Source organism: Epinephelus lanceolatus, chromosome 12 (assembly GCF_041903045.1).
Source record: "Epinephelus lanceolatus isolate andai-2023 chromosome 12, ASM4190304v1, whole genome shotgun sequence".
Lineage (NCBI taxonomy): Eukaryota > Metazoa > Chordata > Actinopteri > Perciformes > Serranidae > Epinephelus > Epinephelus lanceolatus.
Window position 1 is genome coordinate 35,907,663 of NC_135745.1, and position 12,530 is coordinate 35,920,192.

Consider the following 12,530-nt stretch of genomic DNA (forward strand, 5'->3'; position numbering starts at 1 on the left):
ATGTTGTGTCTCCTTGTGGTTGTCTTGTGTCTCCTTCCAGCTGGCACTGGATATCAGTAACAGGTCAGAAAGACGCTAGACTATTATGTCAGACAGACGTTTGATTTTGGTTGGAATGAAAATTAGGTTGATGATATTTTAAATGACTAATGGAATACAATTTCACATTATGTGGACATTAACATTATGATGTTTTACAGATGTTGGGTTTTTATCTCTATACCTTACAATTAAATGTTACTTTATGTTGTGATGATGTTGGCATGAGATGTTTGGAAGATTCTGGTTATTTATCAACACAACTTAAAAACAACAAAAGATCAGCGTCATTTATTGTCAATATTCTACATTAAATAGCAGTTAGCATTAGACGTAGTCCTGACAATGAATTTTGGTCACCTGATGTCAGAACCTAAATTCAACCACATATCAACATCTAATGAAGATTGGGGCCAGCTGCGTTTGTAGTCATATTGTGTGTCTTTGTGGTTGTTTTTGTCTCTATGTGGTTGTTTTTTGTTTCTTTGGGGTGATTTTGTGTCTTTTTAAGTTGTTTTGTGTCTCCTTGTTGATATGTTGTGTGATTTGGTCATCATTTCTGTCTCTTTGAAATGATTTTGTGTCTTATTGAGGTAATTGTATGTCTTTTTGGTCATTTTATGATGAGTTGTTGTCCTTGTTCTTGTTTTGTGTCTCTCTCCAGCTGGCACTGGACATCAGTAACACATCAGAAAGATGTTGAACTCTTTTCTGATGACACTAGGGGCCAGCTTCGTGTGTAGTCATTTTGTGTCTCTTAATGGTTGTTTTGAACGTTTTTGTAGCTATTCTGTGTCATTTTGCAATACCTTTGCATCTCTTTGTGGTCATTTTGTGTCTCTTGGTGGTTGCTGTTTTTTTTTTTTTTGTTTCTTTGGGTTGATTATGTGTCTTTAAGTCTTTTTGTGTTTCCTTTTGGTAGTCATTTGTGTCTCTTTGAAATCAATTCATGTCCTATTGAGGTAATTTTGTGTCCCTTTAGGGTGATTTTGTGTCTTTTTGGTCATTTTCTGATGCGCTGCATAGATTTTGTGTCTCCTTGTGGTTGTTTTGTGTCTCTTTCCAGCTGGCACTGGATATCGTTAATGAATTTAAGGGCATCATAAAGAATGTGGTGACGGAGATATGTGCTTGTTTTTCTTGAGAGGCCACTATGTTTGAATGGTTGTAGTTTTATTATAGATTTTTATGTTATATGTTGTATTTGTTGCATGTTAAATGTGCTTTGATTGGCTGCTACCTTGGACAAGTCTCTCTTGTAAAAGAGATTTTCAATCTCAATGGGACTTCCTGGTTAAATAAAGCTTAAATAAAAAATAAATAAAATCAGTGACACGGCAGAAAGATGGATTCTTTTCTAATGATGTTGGGGGCCAGCTGATGTTTGTGGTCATTTTGTGTCTCTTTGTGGTTGTTGTTTTCTTAATCTCTGGGGTGATTTTGTGTCTTTTTAAGTCATTTGTGTCTCTTTTTGTGTCTCATTGTGGATATTTTGTGTGTTCCAGCAGCCATTCGTGTCTCTTTGGAATGATTTTGTGTGTCTTTGGGGTAATTTTATGCCTTTTTGGTCATTTTCTGATGAGTTGCATAGATTTTGCGTCTCCTTGTGGTTGTTTTGTGTCTCTTTCCAGCTGGCACTGGACATCAGTGACACGTCAGAAAGATGTTGGACTCTTTTCTGATGACGTTGGGGGCCTGCTGCGTGTGTAGTCATTTTGTGTCTCTGTACAGTATGGTTGTTCTACCAGTTTTTGTAAACATTTTGTGTCTTTTTGCAATTCCTTTGCATCTCTTTGTTATGTTTTTGTGGTCATTTTGAGTCTCTTCCTGACTGGTACGTGTTGATTTGCATGGCATTTTGCAAGTGAAGGCCCCCTGACACTTTTGGCCCCTGGGCCAGTGCCAGGTAGGCTCATTTAATTATCTATTTATGTGAGTGATGATAAAAAACATAAAACGCCCTGTTAGGGTGTTATAAGTCCACCATAACTATTGCAGTGCAACGGCAGTGATGCACAGATGTAAAGGTTATAGCACATAAGACTCATAATGTTATACTTCACACAAAATAGTGACCTCTCCTGCCATTAGTGGAATGTGTCTCTATTTATTTATTCAGATTTTCCCTTTAATTTGTCACTCATCTGTCTACTGCTGTTTGATTTGTTTGAATTGTTTCCAGTTGATTAAATATTAATTAAAAACAATAATAAATTGCAAACATGTTGTGTGCTGTGTGTTGTGTTGACCAGCAGGGGGAGCTCATAGTCTAGGGAAAGCTGTGCCAAGGTTTACCATTTAAAGGAATAGGGCTGTGTTTATTTCCCGTTAATTTGCTGAGGATTCACTCGAAGAAACTCAGTAAGTTGTGACTAGAAGCGTCCTAAAAAGCAACACGCACGTGAATACGTAACACCCACTGGCCCTCTTACTTATTATGTTGGTAGCTGCTGGAAGCCGACCCCTGGGGGCTTTTCCGAAATTTAACCCCTGCGTGTACAGTATGTCTGCCAATTTTGCAGGCAACCTCTAACAAACACCCAGTGCAATGAATTTATCGGTGTGGAGCCGTGTGTGCATGAGGGAGAAAGGAGGAAGACGCTGTCGTGGGGTCGCCCGTGGAGATCCATTTGGTCGTGGTTTATGTGAATGTGAAAGCGAGCTGGACGAGCCCTGAACCAGCACACTGGCGTATTAAAGTTAATCCATCTTTGTGTGTTTCAGCTCTCCTCTGGAGAAGGCTGATGACTGTTTGAGTCACTACAGCTGCTGCTGCTGCTGGCGACGATTTGCATGAGCTGGAGCAGCCACGGTTGACAACCCGGCTCCCTTCCTGCTGGAATCCAGACTCCATCTTTTTCCGCTCTCCCTAGCCCATTATTTTATTTACTAAATGCCCATATCCCTCCGCAGGGTCAGAGAGTATTTTGAAGAAATTGTCAAACGATTCGCGTGGTATTTATGTCCTATCTTCTTATCGATGTTGTTAAACATTCGCCACACTCGCGAAACATCCATTCCTCGACGAGCCACACGGATTTAAAAAGATTTCCGTGCCGTAGTTGTGGTAGGGGGAGGTGGGTCTAGTTTTTGAGGAGCCTAGAGGGGCTGTGCTTCGGTGCCACTTATCATTAGATATGGCCACCGTTATAGAGTACACCGAAGCGTCATCTTCAACTTAATTTAGTGATATTCCATACTAATTTCGCAGTTCGGCCACTGTGGCAGGCGACATGTTTTTTTTGGCAAGCTAATGTTTGTTTTTACATGTCTTTGGAGGCGGCTGTTACTGCGTGGCAGGCTGGCTGCGAGTCTCCTAACTGGCCGCTTGGTCCCGCAGCTTGTCGATGCTGAAGAAAATAGAACCAGTTGCCAACCAAGCGGTCGGCACCCAACGTTCGGTCTGCGCGTCTCTGTACATTCGCTGAGGATTCACATTTAAAGTTTCATTACCGGGGTGTTGACTCTTGCAGCCGCTTGGATTCTGGCTCTGATTTGTTCAGACGTTAATGGTAAGATTGTTGGCCGTAGACTTGGGTGGCTAACACCAACTAGCTATATAACCAGAACTCGTGCGACGACAGCTGTCATTGGAGAAAGGAAAGTGATCCCCACAAATGCGTGTGCAAGTGAAGCGGTTTTCTGTTGGATTTACATCATCTGCATGTCCATCAAATGGGCAAAGTTGGGAATAACATTGCAACGTTGGAATATAATGATATGCGTTATGCATTTTTGAGAACTGCGGTGTTGCTTCATTGGAGAGAGGCTAGCTAGCTCCATTAGCTTGCTAGCTAGCTGGGTGATAAAAGTGCGACGTTTCATCCCCCAGTATTTTGGATATGAAGAGGATAATTCGCTACTCATAGGGCTGGAAGGTAAGACACAGTGAAATGTTAAATTGCTTACATGCGAGCTGGATTTGTTTGGCATTCACCTTGTGAAGTAAAGCTGAGCCAACATCCACCTCCAGTCTGATGTTGGGGGTTTGTCGCCGCCTTGGCTTTCATGACTCAGACTATTCAACGGAACGGAGCATTCAATAGGACTGTTCATGGGGGCTATATAATCAGAAATAGAAGACTAGCGTTATGTGACCACAGTTAAACACATTATATGCTACTAACGTTAACACATAACTAACGCTAGTTGGTAACGAAAAGCAGAAATCGCAGCTTACGTCATTGTATAGCCTATCATTTTCACTTTTTGTGTAGCATTGTAGTTCCCCAGAACAGTTCCGTTTCATTGAATAGACCGAGCCTTTGTGTGTGATGGGCTCAAATGCTCATCATCGCCTTGTACCCAGTTGTAAGTTGGCTAACGGACAACGTTGTAAAGGTTACACATCAAGTTTGCCACTAACCCCAGACTATTATATGTTACAGTAGCTGTGGGACAACAAAAGGCTGAAGCATTAGTGTTTGCTGTTCTGGCGTAGGCGTTAGTTACAAGCTAGTACGATGAGTTGGCCAACTAACTGCAACCATCGGTAACCTGTTTGCTATGTGAACCTCTTTCAAAGTTATCTTACAGGCTAATGTCTCTCAAAGCCGAATTCACTGTACTGTTGCCAGTTAAATATAAAAGATGGACCCCTTTCCTTCTGCATTTTCAGCCATATTCAGACGGTGTTATTGTTACTTTAGCCTGTGGTCGCCAAAGAAAAGGCGACAGAGTTCAACACAACAGGCTAGCTATCGTTAGCTGTGTGCAACTGCTTTGTGCCCAAGCCTGAGTTAACAAAAGCTAACGTTAGCATGTCTCCAATTGTGCCTGTGTTGGTCGTGACTGCCTACTAGTCACCGGATCCCAACCTCAGATGCTCCAACAATCAACGTTATTCTTATCACTCACAGCTGAGGTTTAACAGGTAGTAAATCTGCTAATAAATTGACCCTTATCCAAGTGTTTTTGTTACATCATCACCACTTACAGTGTTTCGAGAAACAGTGTAAGCCCCTGTTTCTTATCTAAGGATTCAGGCTCACACTCATAATTTCTGAATAATTGTTCTGACAGTCTAACCATTGTAATGAGTAATATTTCTTGTGGAGCTTGGTGTTATTGGACCACCATCTGTCCACCAAGCCTGGAGGCCAATATAGACATAAGAGAAATAGAGTTACCACAGATCTGTAGTGAATGGTAGTCAGTTCCATATTATCTACCTGCCCAAATCTCTCTCCCCTTTAATTTACACAATATTTTTTAGGCTCATAATGTCTTTCCAAGCCATGGCACATGCCACACCACCAATAACAGTGATTTTAAATTGCTGTTCAATGTGCTTAAAGCAAATTTATATAATGTGGGACCAAACAACATGTCACCTCAACTGACATTGCTTTGTACAAATTAAATGTAATGACAAATAATGCTCACTGTGGGTTTTTTAAAAACCATTTTACTGCTTTACTGATAATGAAAACTAGCAAAGTTGACTTTCTCATGACTCATCCTAAAGATTAGTCATAATGTAGTCTGATGTAATTGTATTTTTCTACAGAAAAGCAAGTTGGCAAGTGCGTTGTGTGGATTTTTGCATCTTTCTTTCTGAAATTACTGGTGGGTAAAAACATGTCTGCTGTTTGGATCTAGTTTGCTTTTGAAAGGCCTGCCTTAGACTTAATGAACCACAAAACCTCTTATGCTACTGTACGGTTGTGAGGTGGAAATCATGGCCCGAATATGGTTAATTTGTCACTGTATTTATATATGTATGTTCTTAATTTTAAACATTCAGCAAGGTTTCAGGTTTAAAAATAAATTCAGCTGTGATATACAGTGCTGCGGATGTATCAAATGATGAACGCAACAAACTGTTACCTGCTTTCATGTCCAGCAGACACAAACCAACACAAGTGTCCCATTGGAAGCTACTGACTACACGAGGGATGTATATTCTGTATTCTCATGCCATACTAGCTCTGTCTTTTTTTCCACCAACTGCTAAGAAAAATATGTGGTCATTAGCTTGCTTGTTACTCAAATGTCTTCACCAGCCACTTGTTACCTTTTGTCCTTGTCTACATTGGCCAGCACAACAGCAGCAGCTGCACATAGCCATCACTGTCCACACTAGATGTGTTCAGGCATGGTACTGCTGTGAAATTAGCGTTGTTACAGTTCTATCAGCACAAAAAAAAGAAAAATCAGTGCAAATCTTTATTGACACAAACTTCTATCATGCAATAGTTGAGCTCCCAGCAATGATTAAAAAACATTTGCTGTGCTGTATCATTTGCCAGCAGCACAGTAAAAGCCTTTCTGCACTGCCTTGTTGAGAAAGGCTTGATGTGCACAAGACACACATGTGCAGGCAAACACACTTTTCAAAGCAGCTTGTGCAGCACATGAACAGGCAGCATATAGACAGGTGACAAATTAAAAGGAAAAGCCGAATGAATGAGTGAAGAAACGCACCAAATGCAGATGCTATCATAAAGGGCATGAGGGGTCTGGTTTGAGGGTGAAAATTATATGAATCATACGCTGTGCTCTCTGCAGTTGCCACATCTTAATCCAGTTGAACGGTGTCTTCAGAATGCCAAATGGTGGAATATCTTTTGGAAGAATGGTTTTCAATAGATCCAGTACAGCTCTAGACCTGTACGTCTATGCCAAGGAGGACTGAAGCCTTTCACAGCATAATTGCATAAACTAAAAAGAAATTCATGGGAATGCCCACTAGTCAAGCAGAGTGGAAAAAAACTATTCACATCAGACTCTGACTTTTAATTGTAAGTCACATATATTGTGATTTTTTTAAACTGACGATATTTTCCACTTGGTGGAAAGAAATACAGACATGTCAACAAACCGCTTACAGAATGACTGCAAAGGCACCACCACTGGCAGCTGTATGAAAACAAAAACCAAAATGGACACAAATACAATAGATTGAGCTAATATTATTGGAGCTATATACTATTTGTATCTGGTGTGACGTAGGTCTGCACAAGTAATCGAAAAATTATTGAAACAGCAATGTGGCTAAATACGGTGTCCAAATTGTAGGACCTACGTTGTTTTTTTTTTTTTTTTTTTTTTTTTTGATTAAGGTAAAATATGTTGCAGTATACCATTATAAATGAAACATTGTGGTGCTACAGAGATGCCCCAGCCTAAATATCATATTCCAGACTTAAAGGTTTGGTGTGTTAAATTCGGAATTAAGTGGCAGATGTGGCTGAAACCTCTCCTGGTTATAATTTCTTCAGTGATCATTGTTCAGGAGGTTTTAACCAGGAGATGAATCACCCGCAGAGGTTTCTGTCTCTCTGAAAACAAATGGACCAGGTGATTACAACTGGTAAATACACTGAATAAAGCAGCTTCATGTTACAAATCAGTGTTTTTCCAATGCTGTCGTGGCAGATGGGCTTCTAGCTATGGTGGCTGAAGCGAAAATGCGAATGTCCGTTACCAGAAACAGTGTTTGGTTTGTCCATTCTGGGCTGTAGTAGAAACATGGCGGGCAACATGGCATTCTCCGTAAACAAGGACCCAATAAACGACACATTCTATGGTAATGAAAACACAATGATTCTTATATTCAGGTGATTATAAATTAAAGAAAATATACTTATTATATTATATTTTTGACAGTATATCCCATTAAATCCTATGCACTAGACCTTTAAGGGACCATGCTTGTTTGGCACCAATTCCAGCAAAAATCACATTAGCATAATTTTTATTTGTTCATTTTTTCAGTAAAAACGAAATGAAAATATTATCATACCACTAAAATTGCAACGTATATTGCAGTTGCAGTATCAGTCAAAATAATTTGCAGATTTGCAATTTCTTTACCTCCCCCATTAGAATTCCTGTTCTTCTCAATCTGCAGAGTGTTGTGCATTGTGTGAATGCAGCATCAGTACCTAATAGTCAAACGACATTTTTTAGTAAGAGGTGTGAGTTTGTTGTTTCTTTTGACCACAAGAACTCACTCATTTGGTCAACAACAACACTTCATCTCAGTAACTCATGTTAAGTGTAGAGAATCACAATGTTATCAGTGTATGGCGATCTCACAGACAAAACAGGGTGGGCAGAAAAAACAGAAACCTTTCCTCAGTTTTCCTTTTTTACCCCAAAAGGCCCAATGGAAGAAAGGTCTGTCTGTGTTGTAGACATCTGATTGGACCAGGGTGTGTGAGAGGAGCAGTGGTGTGGCTTTGCCCATTTTCTCTCACTCCAGGGTCCAAACTACATTCACAGGCAGCACAAATTAATTCAGTGTATTTTTGTCTTTTGGATACAAACATCCAATGGATATTTTAACCCCAACTGTACAGCCAGTCATATGATTTCAAGTTTTCCAGGCTCTCCAGCTACAGCACAAGATAACCAATAATTTTTCACCTTAGGGCTGGGTGATATGGATAAAATCATGGTATATGACATTTTTATAGACCAATATCAAGTACAATAAAGTACATTTTCTGAAGTTTTTATCGCCAAACTATTTCTAGATAACAGAAGGAGATGGTCATGCTTGTTTTTCACTTGTCCAGTGCGTTAAATACCCAACAAGTCTTGCAAAACCCTGAAAATCCAATATTGCCAAAAAGCAGTCCTGGTCACTGATTTTGCAACATTTTTGACAATGGCCTGATTCCTCCAGAGATATTTGAGTGATAAATACCTAAAAAAAAATGGTATAGAACAATCTTTGGCAGTCAACAAACTGTCTCGTGGTTTAATTGTCATTTCACCCAGCCCTTAGGTTTGTGCAATATAAACCAAATCCCAAACTGTTTTCCTTTGTATCTTCAGTGTACTTACACCATCTCTGAAGTTCACTTTATTTTGTAAAATGCAACTGAAAGGTAGTATTCACCATATTTACCATGGTTGGTTTTCTTTCAGTGGGTGGGTTGTAGCAAATAGAAACCCTCAAGCAGCTGGATGTGGAGTGATTACATGCTTCCTGTGACATATCAGCTCCCTTTTCCTATCCTCTTTGTGGGGCCATTATTTAGCAGAACCTTTTTGCCAATGTGTGTGGAGAGTTGTGTAATGGTATCTCAATTTGTGTGTGCATAATCAGATATAGTAATGTGTAAAACAATCTCCAAATGCATACTGAGATATGTGAATGTGTACAGGACAAAAATTTGTATTCAGAATCTGTGCACGTTTAATCAAAATTGTGAATGTGTAAAAAGAAAAATGTCCAAATTTGTTTTCAGATTTACAAGTCTGTTGAGATTTGTAAATGTGTGGACAGATCTGTGAATGCACAGACAAATCTGTAAATGCATACATTAATATGTAAATGTATCAACAAAAATCACTGACAGTTTCCCCCAAAATAGTTGTTAGGCTTGGGGCAAACTAAGGTTTCTTTTCCTGATAATCTGAATAAGTTGCAAAATTTGAAAGTTGTTGTTTAGAACGCTAAGAGGATATGAGAAGTTGCTAAATCAAGCAAGAAAGTCACCAAGTTGGCAACACTGGTCTTGCTTAAAATCATTGGGTTTGGGCAGTATCTGTATTTTCATACCTTCCATAGATTTCACCAGGGTATATGGTACATGACGGTATTTGTGTGTGGTGCCACCAAACCCCTGACCCCCACCTCCCAAATGGCAAATTTGCAATGTTCCACAAGCTCTCTATTCACAAAATGTCAAGGAGAGTTGTATTCTTAGACCTGTTTTGCAGAGAAACAAAGAAATACAACCATACACCTTCTGAATTCAAGTTTCTCTCTTTTACTGAACAAAGACCAGCTTAATTGCCTTGTTAACTCATCGTAAAACACACTTCACTCAACCTCGAAAGAAACAAAACAAAACTCACAAACTGTCTTAGTTAGTCTACTCTTCCAACAATCACCAGCTCTGGTTTGGTCAAAATAAACCCTTAAACCCTTAATTCACTACGTCAGATGTGAAAATAGAGCATCTCAGCCAGATTTCTAAAAACCTTTTGTATATCGTGATACTGGGATACCGCCCAAGCCTAGGTGTGACTGCTGACTGGTGGTACGTAGGCTTTAAAGCTACTGAAGCACAGTGCGGGCAGAGAGGTTCAGACGAATCTCCATGTACATTTTGCAAATCGCCACACATTTTGCAGATCTCTGCCACAGTAAAAGTGTAGCAAAAGTCTCTTATAAAAACAACCAATTAAGAGACCTGCCTGGGTTGAAAATAGAGTGTGCCAGGGCTGACGTCAAAACCCAGAAGTTTAGCATCGCGCTGGTTCCCGGAAGAGAAAGTGAATGTGATTTTTGCATTGCGTTTTGGATTATGTCAGAAAATAAGCTCTGTGGCTAACACAAGTTTATGATACTTACAGGTTTTGTTCAACGAGATAATCTTCACATATGAACACCTTTCATACCACATTTGAAGCTTAAATGCGATCGCCAGAAGTAAAAAGCTAACGTTAGGCTTTAACGGACTACATGACTACTCCACGGTCGCATGACTCTTGACGTCACCGCCACTAAGCTTTCAACTGATTTCGGCCGCTTTATTTGAAAAACATTGTGTAATGGGGAAATCAGACTGTTTAAGCTAAATAAGAAGCTGTAATAGCGGTCTGCCAGCACTCTCGCCTGTTCAGGGGTGATGACGTTTAATGTCCCCAACAGGGTTTGTAGTCATATTGAGCAACTTGTTAGCAACCACCTTTTTCACGACATGTAAAAGCTTCAAAATTCACAAGTAGGGTATTTACTGATGTGTTTTATGTCGTAGAACAAAACCTGAAACTCGCTTAAGCTTTTGTTAACCACAGACCTTATTTGAGGCATTTTACCAAAATCCCATTGAAAAAACGTATTGACTTTTAGACGAGAGAACTGGAAGTGCTAAAAGCGCTAACGGAGTTCTGGGTTTACAGGCACACTCTATAGGGCTGGGCGATATGAAGAAAATCAGATATCATCATAATTTCTACCAAATACCTCCATATCAATATTGTAACAACACTGTAGGGTTGATTGATGGTGCTTTGACAAAATACTTTGCATTTTTGATTTTTGAGATGAGTCATGTGGATATACTGACAAAGTGGGTAAAGGCAAATAATAGAACAACCAGAAAAGAAAAAACTTATGATAGTATGATATCCAAAATCTAAGATATCAAGTTCCATATTGCGATATTGATATATTGTCCAGTCCTGATTGTAACTGATGCCTTGTCTGTATTTCCTTCCCTTAGCCATTAACATCTAATAGGCTAATAGTTTAGCCTTCTGCATGCATTTGCTGATTTGTCTACACATTTACAAATCTCAATACATTTGCAAATCTGAATATATATTGGAGATTTTGTTTTGCACATTTACAAATCTGATTACACACTCGGTTTCTGAGTACACATTTGCAAATTCCTGTTCACATTCACAAATCTCTAAGCATTTTGAGATTGTTTTACTCATTCACGAATCACATTACTCACACAGATTCAGATACAGTAACACAACCCTCCACACACATTTGCAGATACCTCTGCTACAATTATGGCACTGTACCACTCCTTGAAAGCCTTTAAACAGTCTGAAGACAACAGAGGTGGTAACAATGTAACACCCTTTTTTATTTTTTGCTTTTCAGAATGTCATCAGAGGATAAGACTGTGGAACCCTCTGACCAGGGACCTTCACCGCCCTCCAGCAGTGTAGGGGCCACATCCACAGGAAGTCCTGCCCACGCAGACAAGCGACCACGTGGCAGGCCGCGCAAGGATGCTGCTGCCATCCTACCCCAGGCGCCACCCTCGTCCACGTCTAAGAACAGAAAGAAGTAGGTTTTTACCTTTGGACATAGAAAGTAGTTTTAAAAAAAATTTATGCCATAGAAAATCTACTCATTCCTTGAACTAGATGTGACTTGCTGGTGCTGCTAATGTAATACAGAATTAAAACAACATTTATTACTCAAGACCTTTTTTTCAGAAATGGTCCTGTAGCCAGGTGCCGGGTCCATAACGCTTTGTTTCCAAATTTAGGGCTCTTTTGATTTAGGAGTAGGCTGTGGTGCATCTTGACCCACTGAGAAGGCCTATTCACTAATGGAGTCATGAAAACATTCCCCGTGGCATGACACTTTGAAAGTTATTTCCTCTTTTAAAAAAATCACCGTTCTCCTGGGTAAGACATGACTGAAGCTGGTAAATTACCCAGAAAGAGAGAGGAGACCAGTGTCCCTTAAAATGTCATATCATGACATTGATTTTTGTTAGTCTTTTGAAGCTGAATTAGGCAGGTTTTTTTGGTGCAATGGGCTAAGATCCCAAAATATCCTTTCAGCATATTGTAACTCAAATGATCTGGGAGAATGCTAGACTTCTCCATCTTCTCTTGGCTCTGTTTTCAGGCTTTAGAAAATCTAACCCATGTCTGGAGCCTTTGGCCACTCACTGGTCATTTCAGAGAGAGCGCGTTTTTATTGGCTGTTCTACAAATGCATATGTGTACACTTCCCAGATGGTCAAAGTCAGATCGAGTGGTGAAAAATCATG

General features: G+C 39.7%; 1 protein-coding gene across 15 annotated transcripts in view; it reads left to right on the forward strand.

Annotated features, from left to right (window-relative positions):
• The first annotated feature begins 3,778 nt into the window (after positions 1-3,778).
• Positions 3,779-12,530, forward strand: part of kmt2cb (lysine (K)-specific methyltransferase 2Cb) — an 84,728-nt gene continuing 75,976 nt past the window's right edge. For all 15 annotated transcript variants that reach the window (XM_033637634.2, XM_033637636.2, XM_033637640.2 and 12 more), the window contains exons 1-2: positions 3,779-3,917; positions 11,624-11,812. In XM_033637634.2, the coding sequence (XP_033493525.2) occupies positions 11,625-11,812 (188 nt within the window). In that variant the 5' untranslated portion in view covers positions 3,779-3,917; position 11,624. The remainder of the gene's footprint in view (positions 3,918-11,623; positions 11,813-12,530) is intronic.